Below are 21,277 nucleotides of genomic sequence, written 5' to 3' on the forward strand. Positions count from 1 at the left end.
GAAAAAAAGGTAAAAGAATTTGTATCACTGGTGGTACACTTTGGGTTTAAGGGGTTAAAGGAATACTGTACATGTGTAATGTGGCCTCTGTAGGTAAGCACTTGTGTGTATGTTATTTAGAGATTCTGTAGATAGTAGGTGATGTTGAGTGTTTTTCTGTATCTGTTTGTCTGTCTGTCCTTAGAGAGCTGCTGCTGCAGATGATGTGTGGCACAAAGCTGTTTGTGTGCTTTAAAGCTAAAGACCTACTTCGCACCGCATTGAAACACTTCAGCAGAGACCTGAGCTGGACACAAGGTGACATACATGAATGTCCTTTTAGCTCTTGACTATTTAAACAGTTACCATGTTATGTAGAGTAGGATTCAAAGTCTACAAGATTCAAAGTCATCACATTGAAAAGTTTTTTTTGAAACTTGGTGGGTTAGAACTTCAAAAAGTTGAATGAAAGATGTAAATATTGTTCTAATATTATATTCTACAATTCTCTATTCTATTTTTATTCTATTCTAAAATTCTGAAATTTATATCAAATTCATATTTTTATACTAATATTAAAGTTTGAATGATTTGATTTCAAAAAGCTGGCCAACGGTTGGGCCTTTTTTGAGCATCGGTCGGCTTAGTTTTTTCTGTGTTCCACATCATTTGGTCTACTCAGATGCCTTTGTTTTTTTGTTTTTTTTATTGATTGGCTGTACACTTTCAGCATGTTGAATCGGCGTCACGCCATCGGTGAGAGAGAGAACTCTGGCTGTGCACAAGTATAAAAGCTAAAGGGATGAAAGCACGCAAAGAGGCCAAGACGACACAGACAGAAGTTTGTTACAGTTTGACGTCATCTTACCTGAGCATTCAAATGTGCAAATATTTTCATAATAATATGAGCCGAGTGGTATGAAGAAAGTGATTTAGCGTGATTTATATTTAAAATGTAATGCAAGTGCTGCTTTGTTTACAGTTTGTATAACTGCAGTCCTAGTTTCGGTTCCCCTTTTTAAATGATGAAAATAGACCAATGATACCTGCTGATATACAGTTATTTCCTTACACGCAGGCACAGAATGCAAGTGCTGTAGCCTGTAGACCTTTTGGTGTGTTTAAGCAGTTTGGCCGAGACTGGCAGTCACCGCGAGGTGACAACACAGTCAGCTTTCGTAGCCACTGTTTTTTTGACATCGGCTTGGTGTGTTCCGTGCTTAACAGAAATATTTTCAACAGTGCTCACTAATGGACTTTTGAACCCCACTGTGTATTCACGAAAGTGGGAAACTGTTTAAATGACATTACCATTAAATATAGACTTATAATAAATCTAATTTTTTTAAAGAATTTGGGAACAATGGTATTGTTGGTAATATTTAAGTGATTTTTGACTTGGACATCTGATTCTGTGCAGTGTTGGGGAGTCAATTCATGGATCCTCAGATTGCTGCGTGGTTGTTAGATCCTGGTGACTCTGCTTCCTGCTTTCAGACCCTGCTTTCCAAACACTACAGACATCCAGTTATGCCCAAACTACAACCTGTGCCTGGGCAAGCCAAGGTCAGGATACACACTTGATTCAATAAATTGTGGTCAGAAAACGCCCCGCCAGGTTTATTTTAATTTTGACTTGGAAATGACACTTTCACAGTGACATTGTGCCTCTCCTTACTGCTTTATCAGGTGACTCAAGCAATCTCAAATTTGGCTCTCCTACACAAGCTAATGGTGGAACTACAAAACAAGCTTCAGGTAATTTAACATGAATCTTTTCTAAATAAAACATAATGTACACAATTTCTCAGTTGTCTCTCATCCTCTCTCAACTTTCCACCCATCTGTCTGTTTCTCTGTAGACTCAGGGGCTGTGGCAGCTCTATTCTGGCATAGAACAAAAGATGATTCCAGTTCTGGCAGGTCTGAGCAAACAGATTCTAGAGATAGCAAAGTGAATGACTTAGCTTACAGAATCTCATCATACTGCATATTCATGATCTATGCATTTCATGATATAATCATAATGATTTTGTTTCCACTTTTACTTGAAAGCAGTGGTGTAACTTTGTTTTAAAAGTAGGTGGGATAGGAGAGTGTGCGTGTGTGCGTGTGTGTGTGTGTGTGTGTACTTGTTTATATGACCAAATGTCCCCACAATGTAATATAAACCTGAGTTCACCACCAGCCACCGGTCCCCACAATGTAAATTAATAAAAATACTAAATGATGTTTTTGTGAGAGTAAAAGTGTGCACAGTTTCCTGTGATGGTTAGGTTTAGGGGTAGGGGTAGTGTAGGGGGATAGAAAATACAGTTTGTACAGTATAAAATGCATTACGGCCTATGGAAAGTCACCACAATTCACAAAAACTGTGTGTGTGAGAGACAGAGAGAGAGAGAGAGAAAATAACATTACAATGTCCAGAAATCAATTTCAGTAGTACAGAGTTTAATTTCATGACATAGAACTCATGTTTAATGTGATAGTTTCATCCTTACAGCTACTATAATACAATATGTTGTTAGACCCAAGATTGTTCACATTAGTGAACAAATAGATTTGCTATTAGTATTCGTGAGTTCAAGTGGTCTGGCGGTAGAACTTTTGTTAAGCTTGCTAGAGGTTCTGAGTTATAATTCGCACTTATATATATATATATATATATATATATATATATATATATATATATATATATATATATATATATATATATATATATATATATATATATATATATATATATATATATATATATATATATAATATTTTTTTTCCCTCTCAATGTTCATCAGTGATTGTAAATCAAGAGCAGGGACACGTTTCTGTGCATTTTATTTTGTGATTTCAACGGAACGAATAGAGGGCCTCCACAACGGTTAGCGATAGATTGAAGCACTCGTCTATGCACGAAACACTACCACTGATAACAGCGGCAACAAGCACTCAGCATGATTATAAAAACAACACATTCCAGCACCAGATTGACTCTTATTTAACTCTGCTAGTCAACTAGAGATGTTAATTTGTATTAGATACATCTGTACTGGGAGATGTTTTTAAAAAGTGGTGGGGACAGGTCCCTCCCGTTACACCCGCAAATTACACCAGCTATATATCACTGCTTTAAAGTACCCCTGCAGTCAATAATTTTGATAATCAAAATGACATATGTAAATGCTTTTTTTCATGTGAAAATAATTTCTTTATGCCTTAAAATAGCTTGAATGTAACTCTACACTTGCTTAATTAAGTATACTGTTACATTAATATGCAAAGTAGTCCCTGCCTCCACTCATTTACACCAGCTCGGACTACCTGATCCACTCAGTCATCTTTAGTAAACACTACACAATGGCAAGTGGAAATAATGGCTTAGTTGAGCAATATATGTTTGAACCAGAAACTCATTCAGAAGAAGAAGAGGAACAGTGAATTATACAGGGTCGTCTACTCTACAAGTCGATATATCAGAATAGTAATGCATTTTATGCATTGCTCGGACATGGTTTATTACAACGTCAGACACTGTAATTAATATGATTAGCCTTAGGCTTGACTGTTATGAAATAGCTAATAATGTGTTACTGATGTTACAGAAACCATGTTCCCGTTTGCCATCTCAGAGTCAGACTGCTGCCTTCTAAACATCAGCATACTTAGAAATGCTTTGAACGGCATAGAAAGTGATTAGTTAAGAGATTGTGATGATAGGAAACAGGGCCAGTTTCAAACGCTGGTTTTGAAACTGTCTTTGGCACACTGCAGTTTTACTCCGCAATGGTTGACTGATGGTTTGCTCATGCTTTGTCTTAAAGCGTATTAAAAACACTGTATAAACAACATTAAAAACTTGATTTTCACCCCAGGAGGTCTTTTGCATTTACAATGAAGCCAATAATTTTGAGGTGCTGCTTTAACATTGTTCTCGCTCTCTCTCAGCAATGGAGAGCTATAAAATTAATGTGGACAAGGAGGCTTTGAAAAAGACTTCAGAGATTTTGGGGGTAAGAGTTTGTGTGTGATTTTTATAAACAACTATAAAAAGTGATTTTCTTAAGCCTATCTATCTGCTCTAAAGGGGAATGGAGGGTCTGTTATATGTAGTTAATATTAATGAGTAGATCTATCACTGCTCAAAAAGAACATTACTTTCTCTTAAACTCCTCTCATATCGCTTACCTTCTCATGCTCTCTCATGAGTGTACATATATTGTTTTCTCTAGTGGTGCTTCGTCTATATTGATTTCAGAAACCTTTACACTTTTCACACTTCCTCCTCTTCTATCTAAATCTTTCCCATCCTTCCCCAGATCTCTTAGAACAAAGGAAGGGCTGAATAAAACACTACTGGATTATTCTTTGTGGGGGTTTTACTGTGTCTTCCATATTTGAAAGTGTCAGAATGTACAGCTTCTCACTTCTAATTAGGGTCTTGCTTGTGTTCTCTCTCAGTCTAAGCTGAAGCAGTTAGAGCAGGAGGCTCACCAGGCTGCAGGTCAAAAGTTCTTGGTGTCCAGCAGTGCTCAGCTCAGACTGGTCAGTGTTTTTGAATGGCTTTGCAAAACCTGACAGTATTTATTTATTTATTTTTTCCCGAAATGTTGTCTATTAGGTAGGTCACTAGGTTTTGAAACAAGCTCTTGTGCACGATCAGTTCATCTTGTTCTGACTTTTGGTCTGTTGACAGAAAAGTGTATAGTGTAAATGTGGATTACAAACCTCTCCTTTTTTCAGATCCTGTTCGAGAAGCTGCGTTTACATGAACTTTGTGGGAACAAGAAGCTTCCCAAAACAATCAAACAACAGCGGTCTACATCAGAAACAGCTGTGAGCACACATTTAATGTCCTTATATATGCAGATAAACATGAGTGATGCTCTCATGGATATTATTGTAATTTAAAGGGTTAGTTCACCCAAAAATGAAATTTCTGTCATTAAGTACTCACCCTCATGTCATTCCACACCTGTAAGGCCTTCGTTCATCTTCGGAACACAAATTAAGATATTTTTGATGAAATCCGAGGGTATCTGATCCGCAAATAGGCAGCAACATCATTGGACCTTTTGATGACCAGAAAGGTTGTTGAACCTTAATGTTATGAAGCAACGAGAGTACTTTTTGTGCGCAAGAACATCGACTTTATTCAACAATTTGAACTCCGTGCCTGCTTCCATGGTTACGTCCAAACGCCAACCCTTTAATTGTTGTCCACACCAATCTTAATGCTTAGTTTGCAATTTTTAATGATTAACAGTGCATATCAAATTCTCAGATTACCTGATGCACAACATTTTTTAGATATGTGAAATTGCTCATAGGCTATAGAAGTTTTTTTTTTCCTTAAATCTAATTCTTTAAATGTTTTAGATGATTTTCTTTTGACACATGATGTCTTAAATTAAGAGGGGTGTATCTGTTTTGTACAGTGCACAGTACAAATGAGTACACACCCTCTGAAACTTCTCAAAGTCAGCAATTACTCAATTACTTAGAAGACATGTTAGGGTTCTTTAGAGAGATAATGTTCCAGAAAGTCTGCCTAATCAATTACCAAAGAAGCATGTCAAAATTATTCAGGAAAATAAGATTTTCTTATCAAGGTGATAAAATGTGTAGCAAAAATGAGTACACCCTCCTAAAAGTTACTAAATTAAATGAAATAAAAACTTTCTGGTGTAAGTTTAAGGTAATGTGTGATCAACAGGTAAGTATGTTGAACCAAAACATTTAAAAAGAAGTAATTTCTTGACAATTAAAAGTGTTATATAGTCCACTGAATCATTCTCAGACTTAATGCTGACAACAATGGAACCACTTGGGAGAGAACTGTCAGGAGCCTTATTTCTTAGCACAAAAGAGGACATTGGTACAAGAGGATTACCAAATCATTGTTTCAAGTGTGAAAATATAGCAAAAGTAACACAGAAATTCAAAAACAATAGACTTGTGACAAGGCCCCTGAAATAATCAGGCCTTCGTTTTAAGCTATTATTTAGTGATGAGGGATTTTTTTGCTAGACAAAGAGCAGGAGAAATACCAAGCGAGCCAGAAATATCTCAGAGCCAGCAAAAGCTATGAAAAGAGTGACTGTTTATTCACAGAGTAAGATGCAGACTGCAGAAATGACATGCATGGTTGTTGTTTTCACTGGAACTACCTACTGTAGCCAAAGCAATAAAATCAGTTAGCCATTTCCAAACCCATATTTACAAAATATAGATTTTGGGAATCAAAACTCAGCTCTCATGAGACCAAATCAATCCTTTTGGATCTAACGGCATCCAAAATGTTATGGTGTTGCTAGAGGAGGAGTACAGTGACAAGTGCCTGGTTCCCACAGTAAAGTTCAGTGGCAGTAAAGCTCTTATATAGGGATGTGTGAGTGCTGAAGGTATGAGGGAGTTGTGCTTTATCAATGCTGTCATGAATTCCCACACCCCTGTGTAATTTAATACACAAACTTGAAACAGAAGATGTTACCTTTTCCTCATTCCCTGCATTGTTGGGCATTTTTTCAACATGATAATGAGAATATACATTCTCCCAAGGTGAAAAACCTTCTGTGGACATATGTGGACAATTTGGACAGATGTGACAATTTGTCATGGACTTGTACACTCCGTGCCAAGAAGGGTCAGAGCAGTATATTCAAAATTATGGAGGGCATACTAAGTGTTTGAATTCAACAAATGTATAATATTCAATCTAGGGTGTACTCATTTCTGCAATCATTAATTTAAACAAAATTGGCTAATTTACATATTTTATGGCTATTAATGACAAAAATTTCTCAGTTTTTATTATGTATAGGTTTAATACATTTTAGTTTTGCCATCTTTCAACGAATTGTATTAGTGATCATAAGGAAAATACATCTTTTGTATTTGTTCAGAGGGGGTGTACTCATTTATGCTGTGCACTGTATAATTCAGCTTAAAGGCACAATATGTAAGGTTTTTTGGATTAAAATATCCACAAACCAATAGAACAGTGTTATATATTTTGATGACTTGTGTATTTACATTATCCCAAATGTTTCCAAGAATGTTTAAATCCAGAGAAATACCCAATTATAACCAGGGCACAAACCGTGTCCATGCGTCACCTATCAATGACATACCTGCGTTACCTTTGGTTTCCTTTGTTTGTTTGGATTTGCTCCTGCTCTGCTTCATAATTCAAGTAATGTTAATAATCTCATCTGTGAACATGATTTCTGCCCGAGTCTCGTGTCGATTCTTTTCCACCAGCTGTAGACGTGAAAACAACACCTCCCATGATTCTGCAAAATCAAGGCGTCTTCAAGCTACGCTTTTGTTTTGAATAAGCAACCTCTAGTGGTGAAAATTTACATAGTGTGCCTTTAATTGACACTTTTCATTGTTTTTTTCTGCACTCTTTTATAGCTATTACAACTACAGAAGCTGCATCCACTGCCCAAAATCATACTGGAATACAGACAGATTCACAAAATCAAGACTGCATTTGTGGATGGCATTTTGTCTTGTACGAGCAAGGTGAAACATTTCACATGTAGACTAGAAATCAAACCATATAAAATTAGATTTTAAAGGGAGTTTTCACACTTGAGTCCTCTTTAAAAAACAAACTCAGGCCCCTATATGTGGACCAAGAGGTGAACCAAGTGAAAAAGGACCCAGTTCTCTTTACGTTCACACGCTGTCCCTGAAAGAGGACTCTGATCCTTTTTTGGTCCACTTTAGTAGGAATGTGGTCTCAGACTTCTTTGTGTTCATACTGTTGCTTTTTGAATCTTGTCCAGTTTAGTATTTAATGGCTTGACCCTATGGCCTTCAAAATTTGATCCCATTCACTTACATTGCATGTGCCTCACTAACCCTGATATTTGTTTGTAAAGATTATTATTTATTATTTTGTAAAACAACATTGCTACAAATGCTCGAGTAGAAAAGTTGTTTCTTTTGCACAAAAATATAAATTTTGTTGCAATATTACATCCATATTCTTGCACTATATCACACATCCATCTTTGTAAACATTTAATTGTTTTCCTTGAATCATGTTTTTTAATTGCAGACGGCAATGATGACATCAGCATAGAAGAAAAGGACAAATACAATAAAAGAAACATGCAAATGAAATAAATTGCTTTAAATTTTCCATGTACAGTAGATATACCTAAAGGCAGCATTCAAGTAAGAAATTGAATAATCAAATGAAAAAATAAAAATGCATATTCACTTTATGAATAAAATGTGATTCTACTGATTGTTTTATTAGGCTTACAGTAATGCATGGTATACTGATAAGCATACACGATTTCTTTCCCAAATACATTTACTTAAGACAAAGCCTGTTTATGTGAACCTAGAGTGTTTTGACACTTTAAATGCAATAAGACACTACAGATTATTCAGTTTAATACAAGCGCTGTGACAGCTGGTTTTCTGTGCATGAGCTAGGTGTGCACACTTGTAAAACCGTATATTTAAAAAAAAATTAAACTGGCAAAGCATGCAGGTGCATCTCTCTTACACAGTTGGGAAGCAGTTAAAATCGAAACAAACGAGTGTACGTTGTGAACAAATAATTTATAGAGACCTGAGAGAAGATGCCGCGATGATGAACATCTGATTTGTACAGAGGCATCTGATGACCAAACTACGTTGGAATTCGCGAACGGAAAAATCAAGCAAGCCCAGAGCAGTTTGGGCCCTATAATACACCCGGCGCAATACGACGCAAGGCGCAGCGCAAGTGTGTTTGCTAGTTTGCGTCCGGCGCCGTTCGCGTTTTCCCGTTCAGCGCCACGTCCTTAAATTAGTAAATGCATTTGCGCCAATTAGTGCGCCCATGGGCGGGCTGGTCTAAAAAAGAGGTGTGTTCAGGCGCATTGCTATTTTAAGGAGCTGAAAATAGACTGCGCCATAGACCAACTCAAACCTGGTCTAAAGTCAGTGGCGCAATATTTTTTTGTTAGAGCACGATGGTAGAAACTGCACCTCTGGGCGCGTCCACAGTGCGCGTTGACTTTGCTTATTACACACAGGGATACGCATCACACAAACATGCCAAATATTAAAAACAAAAGGATTACAGTGTAAAAGAATATTATTGTGTAGGCTACATAAATATAAAAATGTAATGATGAATAGTCATTGTGTGTATTAGAATTAGGCTAGAATTAGGACTTCCGTCGGCATAGTGGAATACTAGCGCGACTCAAATGAAGTGCACTCAATATTTGTACATATGCCACAAATGTGGTTAAAGGATAACTGTAGTCGCTTAATTTCATGTACATTCAAGGTGAGGCAGCCGCAGATCTCAAACAAACTTACCGATCGGCGCGATTTGCTGCTTGAAGTCGGAGGAGTTGAATACGTAACAGTTACTGAAGCCATGCAATTTGCTGCCCATATCTTGCAAACTTTGCTGTCTTTATTGCAGATGAAGCTGTTTATATACATTTGTGAAATAAACGCATGTTTCCAACATTTACATGCAGTAAAAAACTAATCATTCAAAGCTTAAAGTACTACTTATTTCAGTGCCTACAGGCCTATGTACAATGAAGATCAACATAAGCTTATTCTTTTTAAATATCAAAGTCTATTTTTAAACTTTTATTTCGATAAATATGACACATAATAATGCAAATTGTGTTTAATATAATACTATTTCTACATGAAGACTGTAATGTAAAAACTGACTCATGTACATGGCATTTTTACCATAGTAAAAAAAAAAACATTGTCATCATTCATCTCTTTATTGCAGAACAAGATCGTCGCATACAAAAATATACAGAGGATTTACAATAGTATACTCATTGTTATAGCAGCATTAAATGAACGAAATCAAATTATTTCTCCAGGGAATAACATTAAATGAACACATAGGCTACTTCCGTTTCGTATTTTCAATACACTCCTTACAGATTATACACTCTTAATATATTGCAGCAGTTCAGTTTAAACTGGTATGATGTAAAATTGTCTCAAATCTTCACACTATTAATTCTTCGGAGTATTATATTTGGATGTGTTACTTCCAGGTGTCCATTACTCATATATAAATCTCACAAGAACAATATCCATTATTATAGCCTACCAATTTCTAAAAACAAAGATTTGTTTTTAAAGACAATGTTCTTGTTATTCCAAATAGGCTAATAGATTTGTGTGGACACAATCGTTGTGATAAAACTCTGACAGCAATTCACGGACACAACATTGCTAAAGTTTCTGCTCGTGGAAACCCTAACCAAGGCAGTTACAGAAAGGAAATAATAAATATCATTACCAGAAGAACCCGAATGTGTAAATTCTTGACATAAACAGTTCGCATTTAAAGTTATTAAAGCATTTTCCCGAGAAGTCGCCGGCGCGAAGGTAAGACGGAACAACTGATAGGCTACACTGCTTTGCGGATAGGCGGAAGTTAACTGACGTCACTGTGAAAAGGGTGTATTACTTCTTACAATGATGAACGAAACTGGCTAATTAATTGAACAAGAATCTTGCCAATACACACACATATTAACTGACTGATCGCGCGGAGCTATTTGAAAGCCTGCATCCAACGCAGACGACTGAAAGATTGACTGGCCACTTAACAGGTAATTTCAGCAAAACATCACTCGTTGAACTCAGTTGAATCGGTGTGTTTAATAAGTCAGTGTATTTTATAATGTTATATAATATATATATATATATATATATGTTATATCCTGCTTGTCCCGTAGATGATCTGCTCGCGCGCTTTAACTTCGCGCACGAGCAGATCAGTTTCTTCGCTTGAAAAGCGTTTAGCTTTTCCGCCAACAAATTCCGGCATGTAAATAGCAATCCGCCATGGCGCCAGTGCATCTCGCTCTTAAAGGGAATGAGAGATGACACTCTGATTGGTTTATTGAAAGTTACGCCCATTACTCATTAAGAGAATAGGGACAACCCATTTCAAAAATGCGCCCCGGCGCACGGACCGTTTTTCCGTCGTTAAAATAGCAAAAGTGGATTTGGACACGCCCTGAGTGCACCTGCGCCATGCGCTTCACACTTTGCGTTTACATCGTTAAAATAGGGCCCTCCGTGTTCAGATTGCATTTTTAGTGAACAGACAACCTCCTGAGTTGGTCTCGGTTCGGTTCATTTATGGGCCAAAAATCATGCGAACTGTGCTCAGACCCCTGAAAAGGACTAAGTGTGAAAACACCTTAAAACATGCCTTTTTATCGTACTGTTGTATTTCTTATCTCCATCCTAGAGTATATTAATTTTGTTTTTATTTTATTTTTTAAATGATTTATTTTACTTGTTTTATACAATGTTTTCCATTTATTTGTCACTATAGTATTTTTTCTTTCTTTTTCAGCCTCTGTTTTTTTTAATGTTGTTTATAAATAAATGACCTGACACAGCTATAGTGTCATTATTTAAACATTTATTTTCTCTATTTCTCTGCTTCTTAGACGTTCATTTCTTCCACATGGAATCAGACAAGTACAGTGAGTGGCAGGCTATCTGCTAAACATCCTGTGAGTGCTTCTCTTTTTACCTTTCAACTCTATCATTTGCCTGGTTTACTATTGAGCCGTCCTCTTTTTTTCTCTCCTTCACTTTTCTAGGTATTTTTTCATGCTCTGTTTCTCTTTCACACACATGCACACATCCACTGCCCACTGTTTCTATTTTAAAAAATATAACTCTCGGTCTGGGTCACATTTTGAACAAAATAAGATCTGACACAACCCTTTGATGCCCCATTATATTATACCATTCTCTCTCTCTTTCTTCTCTCTCTCTGTTGTGACAGATCGATTGCTCATCTCTAGATTTGTCTCAGGATCCAATGTGCACTTGATGTAGAATTTACACTGTTGCAAGTTGCAACAATACACACGCAAAGAGAACATTGTCCTTTAACAATATCTGCTTCCTTCAGGTGCATTTTCAATCCATCAATCAAGTCTTTCATTCTTTCTTTAGAATAATTGTGCTTGTCATTATTTTTGACTGCAATGAATGCCTCAAACCATACGCTTGTCACATACGATTATAAATGATCTGTCTCTTTCACACTAAATTCAGTCAAGTCACCTCTGGAGGTTTATTCATCTGAGTATTGTACTGTAACCAGTGCATTAAAAAAATTAATTTCGTTGATGAGCTAGCATATAAATGAGCTTAATTAGTTGCTAAGACGGATTAAGAAAAATCATCTGCCTTTAATTGCAGTCTAGGGAAGATTGAGAGCATCCTGAGAGGGTGCTCGTTCATACAGTATGATGCTGAATGACTGTGTTATTAACCCTCTGGAGTCTGAGACTGATTTGACATGCCCTGACATTTGTGCTTTTTTCAGTTGCTCATAAACATATTAATGGAAAATGTGTGATTACACTGTATTCAGCATGAACTACGCTACCATAATATGTGAGCAACATGTATTTACATGTTTGTATTTGAAGGAATAACATTTATGCATGGTTATTGAAAAAACAAAAAACTTAAGTCACTGAAATAAGGCCACAAAATAAGTACAAAATATGTTTTCACTAGACTTCTGGGTATTGGAGGTAGACTAGAATTTTTGCTTCAAAATGATGTAAAACTATCCTGCCTACTCGTTCATATAAAACAATATATTGATTTATTTTATAAGACATTTTTGTGAAGACACACAGTATACATGGAGGTATGAATCTTCATAAATAATGCTGTGATTCACACCTGAGAAGACGACAGACCCGCAAAATGACCTGCATAATGACCCGCATAATGAGCCCTTTCAGTCAGGTAGGCTTTGTGAAAAAACCCTCTGTGGTCATGCTGATAACTACGGAAGAGGATTAGGGCCAAGCAATAATAAAAAATAAAACCATCTCGAGATTAAAGTTGTTAAATTTCGAGAAAAAAGTCAAGATAAAATGTTGAGAATAAACTTGTTAAATTATGAGGAAAAAACTTGTTAAATTATGAGAAAAAATTTGTTAAATTTCAAGAAAAAAGTCGAGATAAAATGTAGAGAATAAACTCGTTAAATTAAGAAAAATGTCATTAAATTACAAGAACAAATTCGTTAAATTACGAAATTGTTCTCATAATTTAACGAGTTTATTCTTAACATTTTATCTCGACTTTTTTCTTGAAATTTAACTTTTTTTCTCAAAATTTAACAACTTTAATCTCTAGATGGTTTTATTTTATTATTATTGCTTGGCCCTAATCCTCTTCCGTAGGTAACAGTATTAACATCAATATAATGTTCATTCTTGACAGAAAACATGATTTTTATGATCTTATGCATGCACGTATAAATGCACATCATGTAAAGAAAATTTTGTATAGGCCTATAGTTTAAATTACAGTACCAGTCAAAAGATTGGATGCATTACTATTATTATGTTTTTAAAAGAAGTCTCGTGTTCATCATGCTGTATATCAAACATACCGAAAAACAGCATTACTGTGAAATATTATTACAATTTAAAATAATGGTTTTCTATTTTAATATACTTTAAAATATAATGTATTTCTGTGATCACGACATATATATATTATACAGTTAGGTCAAAGTCAACAGTTAGGTGTGTGTGTGTGTGTGTATGTATGCGTGTATATTTTATATATATATATATATATATATATATATATATATATATATATATATATATATATATATATAATATATATATATATATATATATAATATATATATATACACACACACACACACACACACACACACACACACACACACACACCAGTCAGACATAACATTTTGACAGCTGACAGATGAAGTGAATAACACTGATTATCTCTTCATCACAGCACCTGTTGGTGGGTTATATTAGGCAGCAAGTGAACATTTTGTCCTCAAAGTTGATGTTAGAAGCAGGAAAAATGGGCAAGCGTAAGGATTTGAGCGAATTTGACAAGTGCCAAACTGTGATGGCTAAATGACTGGGTTAGAGCATCTCCAAAACTGCAGCTCTTGTGGTGTGTTCCTGGTCTGCAGTAGTCAGTATCTATCAAACGTGGTCCAAGAAAGGAACAGTGGTGAACCGGCAACAAGGTTCACAAGGTGGCCAAGGTCATGGGTGGCCAAGGCTCATTGATGCACGTGGGGATGAGTTTGAGGTGTTGACTTTGCCTCCAAATTCCCCAGATCTTAATCCAATCGAGCATCTGTGGGATGTGCTGAACAAACAGTTCCGATCCATGGAGGCCCCACCTTGCAACTTACTGGACTTAAAGGATCTGCTGCTAACCTCTTGGGGCCAGATACCTCAGCACACCTTCTAGTGGAGTCCATGCCTCGACAGGTCAGGGCTGTTTTGGCAGCAAAATGGGGACCAACATGATATTAGGAAGGTGGTCATAATGTTATGCTTGATCAGTGTATATATAACTGTGAGCATGCTGATATCAGAAGATATCATATTATTACATTAGCAATCACCAATATTACTCACTCATAACAAAACATGATTTTGTTACAGACACATGCTTTGTGTTATCATACAGTACAAAAGCATTTTATATTTTAGAAACTAAATTACTGTTTAGCACATTATATACATCTGCATTTGAGCAGATATTACAAACCACCTGTTTGAAGCTTTAAAAAAAAGTGCATGCATCCATCCATCATAAACATACTCCACACAGCTCTGGGGAGTTAATAAAGGCCTTTTGAAGTGAAGCGATGTGTTTGTGTTATCCATATTTAATGTTATCCATATAAAATATCCATATTTAACACATTATAAAGTGAAATAACTATAGCTTCCAAAAGACAACATTCTGTATTCAACTTACAAAAAAAAGCATATCTGACGTCGCATAAGCGTGTTGAACTGTGAGAGACGTTACACTTTCTTTGTAAGTTGAATATGGAAGGCGGTCTGGCGGAAGCTAGTTGTTTTACTTTATAACGTGTTAAATATGGAATTTTTTTTACACAAACGCATTGCTTCAAAAGGCCTTTATTAACTCCCCTGCAGCTGCAAGGATGTCCTAACTGGGCTCGCAGTTGGGTACATTGTGTGTGGATGACCATGTTCGTCCACCACCCCCGAAGACCATTTTTGACCCTGCCCCTACACTTTTACCTTTCATATTTATCTTTACTTCTTTTTCTGCTCTTACTCTTTCAAAATCCTTCAAAAGCAAGTCTAAGTCAGAAGCTTTCAGACAATCTGGATTTAAGGAGGATTAGAATCACATTTTTTCATAGCTGATTTTTGTGCTGTAGTCCATGTCTGTATCTTGTGAGAGCTTCTTCAAATGCTAAATGTTAGTAAAGCTTTGTATGTATTTAGATTTCACATAAATGCTTTCTATTCATCAAAGAATCCTAAAAAAAAAAAAATCCACAAAAATATTACGCAGCACCAGTGTTTTAACATAGAAGAGTCAGCAGCCATCACCCTGTAGCCCAAGACTGATTGCCCACTGAAGCTAAGCATGGCTGAGCCTGGTCAGTACCTAGATGGGAGACCTCCTGGGAAAACTAGGTTGCTGCTGGAAGAGGTGTTACTGACAGCAGGAGGTGCTCACCCTGTGGTCCTAACGCCCCAGTATAGTGATGGGGACACTGTCAATAGGCACCGTCCTATGGATGCGATGTAAAACCAAGGTCCTGACTCTCTGTGGTCATTAAAAATCCCAGGATGTCCTTCGAAAATAGTAGGGGTATAACCCCGGCATCCTGGTCATATTTGCCCGTGGATTCTGTCCTTCATCATGGCTTCCTAATCATCCCCATATATATACTGATTGGCTTCATCACTCTATCTCCTCTCCACCAATATGCTGGTGTGTATACTACCATTTGAATCTAGGACTGTTAGGGATAGCCAAAGTCATGTCCAGTCAATAGGTTGTGCATTTTTTGTGGCATGTCTAAAACTCACAAACAATATTCTCTGGATTTTATTTGTCCATTAGACATTTTTGGGATGCATATTCAATGTTTTGTGTTTCTCCTGCTTTTGGTGAAACTTGAATGCTGCCTCTGCTATGCTGCAGAGGGGGCGGCTGCCTTGTGCTGGTATCTTTCTGTAACACACACACTCTCGCTTTCTTTTTCTTCTCACATCCCCTTTGTCTATGAACACGCACACAAATCTGCCTAGGCAACTCTTTTCAACTTTAATACAGATTTGCTTAAGGCAAAGCTTTTGCAGGCTTTAGAGTCATAACAAAAAATTAGCTGCCTTTGGATCAGAATCCCACAAGTGTTCTTGAACAGATGCCCAGATATTTCTATTCCATCCAGAGACAAACACGAGCTCCTTGGACAATCACACCAAAGAACTGTAGAATAAGGACAGAAGTCTTTCTCTTCATCTTGATTTCTTTGTTTCTTCTTTCTGTCTTTTTACTGTTCGTATCACATGATTTTCAGGACCATACACATATGGAGAGAACTAATTCTCTCCATATGTGAAGAGTTTCCATTGGGTGAGTCAATGTTGTGGTGGGTGTTGCATCTGAGTGATGTATGGCTTTCCTCTAGTCATTTGAAGTTGACTGTACCAAAGCATCACAGGGATGTGTATTATAACACTGCTTCAGGGTGTGTGACTCACTGTGTATGTGTGAGCTGATTAAATTTTCCTCTGAAACACAGAGCAGGCAGGATTACATTTGTGCGTTAAAGAGATGTGTATGCGCATACATGCGCACCTTGAGAATATTCTGTATTCAGCACAATACTGTCATCTCTCTTCACTGACTGCGCTATGCATCAGGGAGATCTTTCTGAAGTGCTCTGTCAACATTTCATCAACACTTGGCATCAATTTTGATAAATGTCCTGTCTTCATTAAAGGGTTAGTTCACCCAAAAATGAAAATAATGTCATTAATTACTCTCATGTCATGACTTTATTCAACAATATCTAGTGATGGGAGATTTCAAAACAATGCTTCGAAGCTTCATGAATCTTTTGTTTCGAATCAGTGGAGCGCCAAAGTCACATGATTTCAGTACACAAGGCTTTTGTTACGTCATAAGTGTTTCGAAATCTCAGTGGTTCATGTGACTGGCAGTTTGTTGTGCACTCCGAACCACTGATTCAAAACAAAAGATTCGTAAAGCTTCGAAGCTTCATGAAGCAGTGTTTTGAAATCGGCCATTATTGTTTTTTTGGCACACAAAAATTATTCTCATCACTTCATAACATTAAGGTTGAACCACTGTAGTTACATGTTTTGAATAGAACTTTAGTACCTTTCTGGCCATTTGAAAGTGTAAATTAACCTGCTGTCAATGCAGGCCTCATTAAGCCATCGGATTTTATCAAAAATATCTTATTTTGTGTTCTGAAGATGAATGAAGGTCTTACGGGTGTGTTGTGAGGGTGAGAAGTTAATGACAGAATTTTCATTTTTTGGGTGAACTAACCCTTTAATTCATGGAATACCAAACCACTGAGTCAATGAGCTGTGGCCTTTAAATGGAGATAGAAAGTTTATAATATACAGATCTTTCTAATTTGGCATAAAATAAAATTTCACCCTATCTATTTTCTAAATGCATGTTATTCATCCATGCATGTTTTATTTTTAATATTTTTTTTACTTTTCATTTATAAACAAAATTAGCTAGATTTTCCAGTGAAACAAAGTTTCTGTGTTTGATTAGGGTTAGAACTAAACCAGAGATTGTCTTATTATTGGGGAGATAGAAGGTCTGTATCTTCTACCATTGTAGAAAGCATAACGGCTAACTTGGATTACGTGAGGCACTTTAGCCTTTCAAAATATCAGTGACATCAGTGCTTGTCATTCAAAGTTTTATGACCGTTTAATCAGTTTCTTGTGGATTAGCATGTTGATCTTGTAAGTAAATGTTCTATATTTGGCATTATATCGCTAGTAAATGTACAGTAGGACTACATTGTTTGTGTAATGTGTTTTTTTCTGTGGAAAAACTACAGGGCACTTAAACTACATTTACGATTACACCAAAACGTAATTAATAATAATAACAATTCCTTACATTTATATATTGCTTTTCTGGTTACTCAAGTTATCATAACTGGTAAAACCTGAAAGCCAAAGAAATAAAACATTGGTATTTTTTTTTTACTTTCTTTAGACAATATACAATATCACTCAATATTACTATTAAATACTATGGTAATGCCATGAATGAGTCCTACCTGTCGCGACATTCCCTTCTCTGCCTTGTCTTATAAAAGTAGCGTAAAACATGTTGAAAATTAGTGGACAGGCAGGCAATTCATTAAGAATGGAAGTGCGGTGTGACCGCACCTTAATACCTACCATTTAGACTGGAGATGTTTGAGTACTAAATGAATATATAATGCTAATTAGTACTTCATTGATCTTTAGCTATATGAAAGTCCGGTAACAATTAACAGCACCTAACTCTACTAACACAATTACATGAGGTCGGTGGATTGCTGGAATAATAGTAATAATAATATTATTATTCTGTCATCAATTACTCAACATTAATTACTCTCAAACATCTCCAGTCTAAATGGTAGGTATTAACCCTCTGGAGTCTGAGGCTGATTTGGGGCTTGGATAAGTTTTGACATAGACATGTAGACTAGAGTTTTTGCTTCAGAATTATGTAAAAATTATGCTGCCTACTCCTTCATATAAAACAATATATTGATTTAGTTTTTGTAAGACACTTTTTGTCAAGAAACAGTATGCGTGGAGGCGTGAATAATCATGAATAATGGGCCATTTACACCTGATAAGACAAAAGAATCACATAATAATGACCTGAAATGACTTGCATATTGAGGCCTTTCGGTCAGGTAGGCTGTGAAAAAAACCCTCTGTAATAATGTCTCAGCTCATCATAAACAGCAATACTCTGAAATATTATTACAATTTAAAATAATGGTATTCTATTATATTCTTTAAAATATAATGTATTTCTGTGATGCAAAGTGTCTGAACAATTATGTTACCTCTGTGGCATTTCATATAGGCTTTTAGCTTAAAACCATGCACATTTGGAGAAATATTGATGGATTCTTATATATTTATGTCAATTTTCTATACTGAGGAGTAATATTTATTGTCATCACTATGAGTGCTGGATACTGTGTTTTCAATTCATACTTGCAGCCGGAGGGCGCGCTGTACACCTTTAGGCCACAAATTCATATAAAGAAAAAAAGGAACTAGGAACTAACGGCATGTCTTCTAGAGATCGCTAACCATGGCTTTAACATCCAAATAAACACTTTTCAAGACAATAAATACACGATTGAGACAATGCATACAAGTATTGACTCTGAATTTGCATCTGAAGAGCGCTGGCTGCGTGGGCGTGGGCGCATTAGCGGATAATGAGCTGAATCACAGACTTCTGACATGGCTCTCTTTTCATACAGATTACATAAACACAGAATGTTTGTTTTCAATTTGACTTGCACGATTTAAAACCTGACATTTCAACGTTTCTTTAGACATAAGTGTCTTTTTTTTTTTGTCATTAGTATTCATAAGTTACAGTTCATTTTCTGAGAACTATCAGATTGGACTTCATTCAGAGGGAGAGGAGAGATCACGCATCATGTTAGTTTTCTTTATTTTACAAAAAGCACAACATTGTGTTTTTACTCTGAGTGTACACAAATAAAAGAAGACATTCTATAGTTTCAATTGATATATTACTTATGTCTCTATGACAAGAAATGACGGAGTATTTTAAGTCTGTTTTGCTGCAATGTGAAAAAAATCCTGCAAAACGCGCCGGCGCGTTTTCGAACCTCAGGGAGTTAAGGTACGGTCACTATTTGTTCCACTGACTTCCATTCAAACGCATGCGACTGCGTCAGTCCGGAAACACAAGCTTGTGAGAAAAAATTCTGCATTTCACTGCGCTCCAAAGTTCAAGTTTGGTGAACTCTGACCTGCAAATTCGCATCACGTGAAGACGTGCGACCAGTAGATCGATTCATCATGGCATGACCTCTTGGCTAAATTAAAAGAACGATATTTTTGCAGTAAAGTCGAGTAGGTTGTATATTTTTACATTTTGAATGTATTACTTTAAGTTATGTGTTGAATTCATGTTTATAAAAAAGACGTGGTAGACCGTGACGTCATATCACGACCGTTACAGCATCCAAAGAAATTTTGCGTGTTGAAAGTCTAGTGTGACGGCTTTATACACCTATACATCTTTTTCCTTCCTCAAATAATTATTATTTTCATTTGTGTAGCTCTAAGACCAAATTAGTGTTGCCTATTGGGCTACTTTTACACCGTGTACGTGGGTTAAAGCGACTCCACCACCGGACTGCGATTGGGCTAGTTTTGGCTATGATTGGGCAGGTTTTGAATAGCAATTGGGCTGGTTTTGTTTTGCAAATCTGGCAACCCTGGACCAAATACCAGTTGCATATTGAGCAGCTGCTAAGTTACATAATCATTTATTTAGCTTTAAAAACTTTAGCTGAAAAATCCACCCACTTCAATTTGACAGACCTGAAGGTCCCCTGTAGAAAGTGATTTTCACACTCTGAAATCTGCAGCCAGATCTTTCTATATGCTATATTTGATGAGTCCCATTACAAAGAAAGACATCAGTGGAAAATCGGTCACACGTCGCAGGTGTGTTTATGCATGTTTGTACTTTTTTGCTCGAACACCAACGCATTTGATCATCTTTCCACCTTTGTTTTCCAGGGGAGTGTGCAAAAGGGAATCCTCAACAAAGCCTGACTGACTGCTCTAACAAAGTACTTATACTGTTTATTCACTAAAAACAAGTGCACAATCACTGAGCATCGAGCTGAAACAAAAACATCATATAGCAAACCAGGCTCTACAAACCAAGGTATCCCATTAAGAGTCAATGAGATGTACGCCTATGTTATTATTTTCACAGTGCCTGGTTTGATGAGCTCTAAAACAACAAGCGACACTGTTAATTATTTTTGTGCATGGAGCTCAGTTTCTGTGTTTATTAAGCTTTTGCCACACAACACAAACAGTAGCAGATGAGTAACAACAGTGAGAGGAGAGGGCATACGGCAACAGTGTGCTAATGAGAGAGAGAGAGTGAGGGACATCTTACTGTGCTTTCTGTTGTCTCACAGGCTTTAGAAACATCTGTGCCTCAAAGCATTAACACATTCATCTTGCTGCGGTTTTTCTAAAGCTGGGCCACGGGGAGGAATAGTTCTATTTTAGTAATTTACCAAAGACTGCGGAAAATCACTTTGAAGACCTCAAAATGATGACTCTAATATGTAAGGCTTTGAGAATAATTTAGTCCCTGTCTGTGGTGTTTCACAGGC

The 21,277-nt window shown here is 36.5% G+C and overlaps 1 protein-coding gene across 2 annotated transcripts in view; it reads left to right on the forward strand.

Annotated features, from left to right (window-relative positions):
• Positions 1-216: 216 nt before the first annotated feature.
• poln (polymerase (DNA directed) nu) overlaps positions 217-21,277 on the forward strand; it is a 51,430-nt gene continuing 30,369 nt past the window's right edge. Inside the window, exons 1-10 of one of the 2 annotated variants that reach the window (XM_067401508.1) lie at positions 217-297; positions 710-820; positions 1,477-1,545; positions 1,669-1,737; positions 1,842-1,902; positions 3,922-3,986; positions 4,435-4,518; positions 4,717-4,809; positions 7,393-7,503; positions 11,442-11,507. In XM_067401508.1, coding sequence (XP_067257609.1) covers positions 782-820; positions 1,477-1,545; positions 1,669-1,737; positions 1,842-1,902; positions 3,922-3,986; positions 4,435-4,518; positions 4,717-4,809; positions 7,393-7,503; positions 11,442-11,507 — 657 coding nt within the window. In that variant the 5' untranslated portion in view covers positions 217-297; positions 710-781. Of the gene's footprint in view, positions 298-709; positions 821-1,114; positions 1,187-1,399; positions 1,546-1,668; positions 1,738-1,841; positions 1,903-3,921; positions 3,987-4,434; positions 4,519-4,716; positions 4,810-7,392; positions 7,504-11,441; positions 11,508-21,277 lie in introns of those variants that run through there. The other variant, XM_067401507.1, reaches the window with a different exon arrangement.

This window comes from Chanodichthys erythropterus, chromosome 11 (assembly GCF_024489055.1).
Source record: "Chanodichthys erythropterus isolate Z2021 chromosome 11, ASM2448905v1, whole genome shotgun sequence".
Classification (NCBI taxonomy): Eukaryota; Metazoa; Chordata; class Actinopteri; order Cypriniformes; family Xenocyprididae; genus Chanodichthys; species Chanodichthys erythropterus.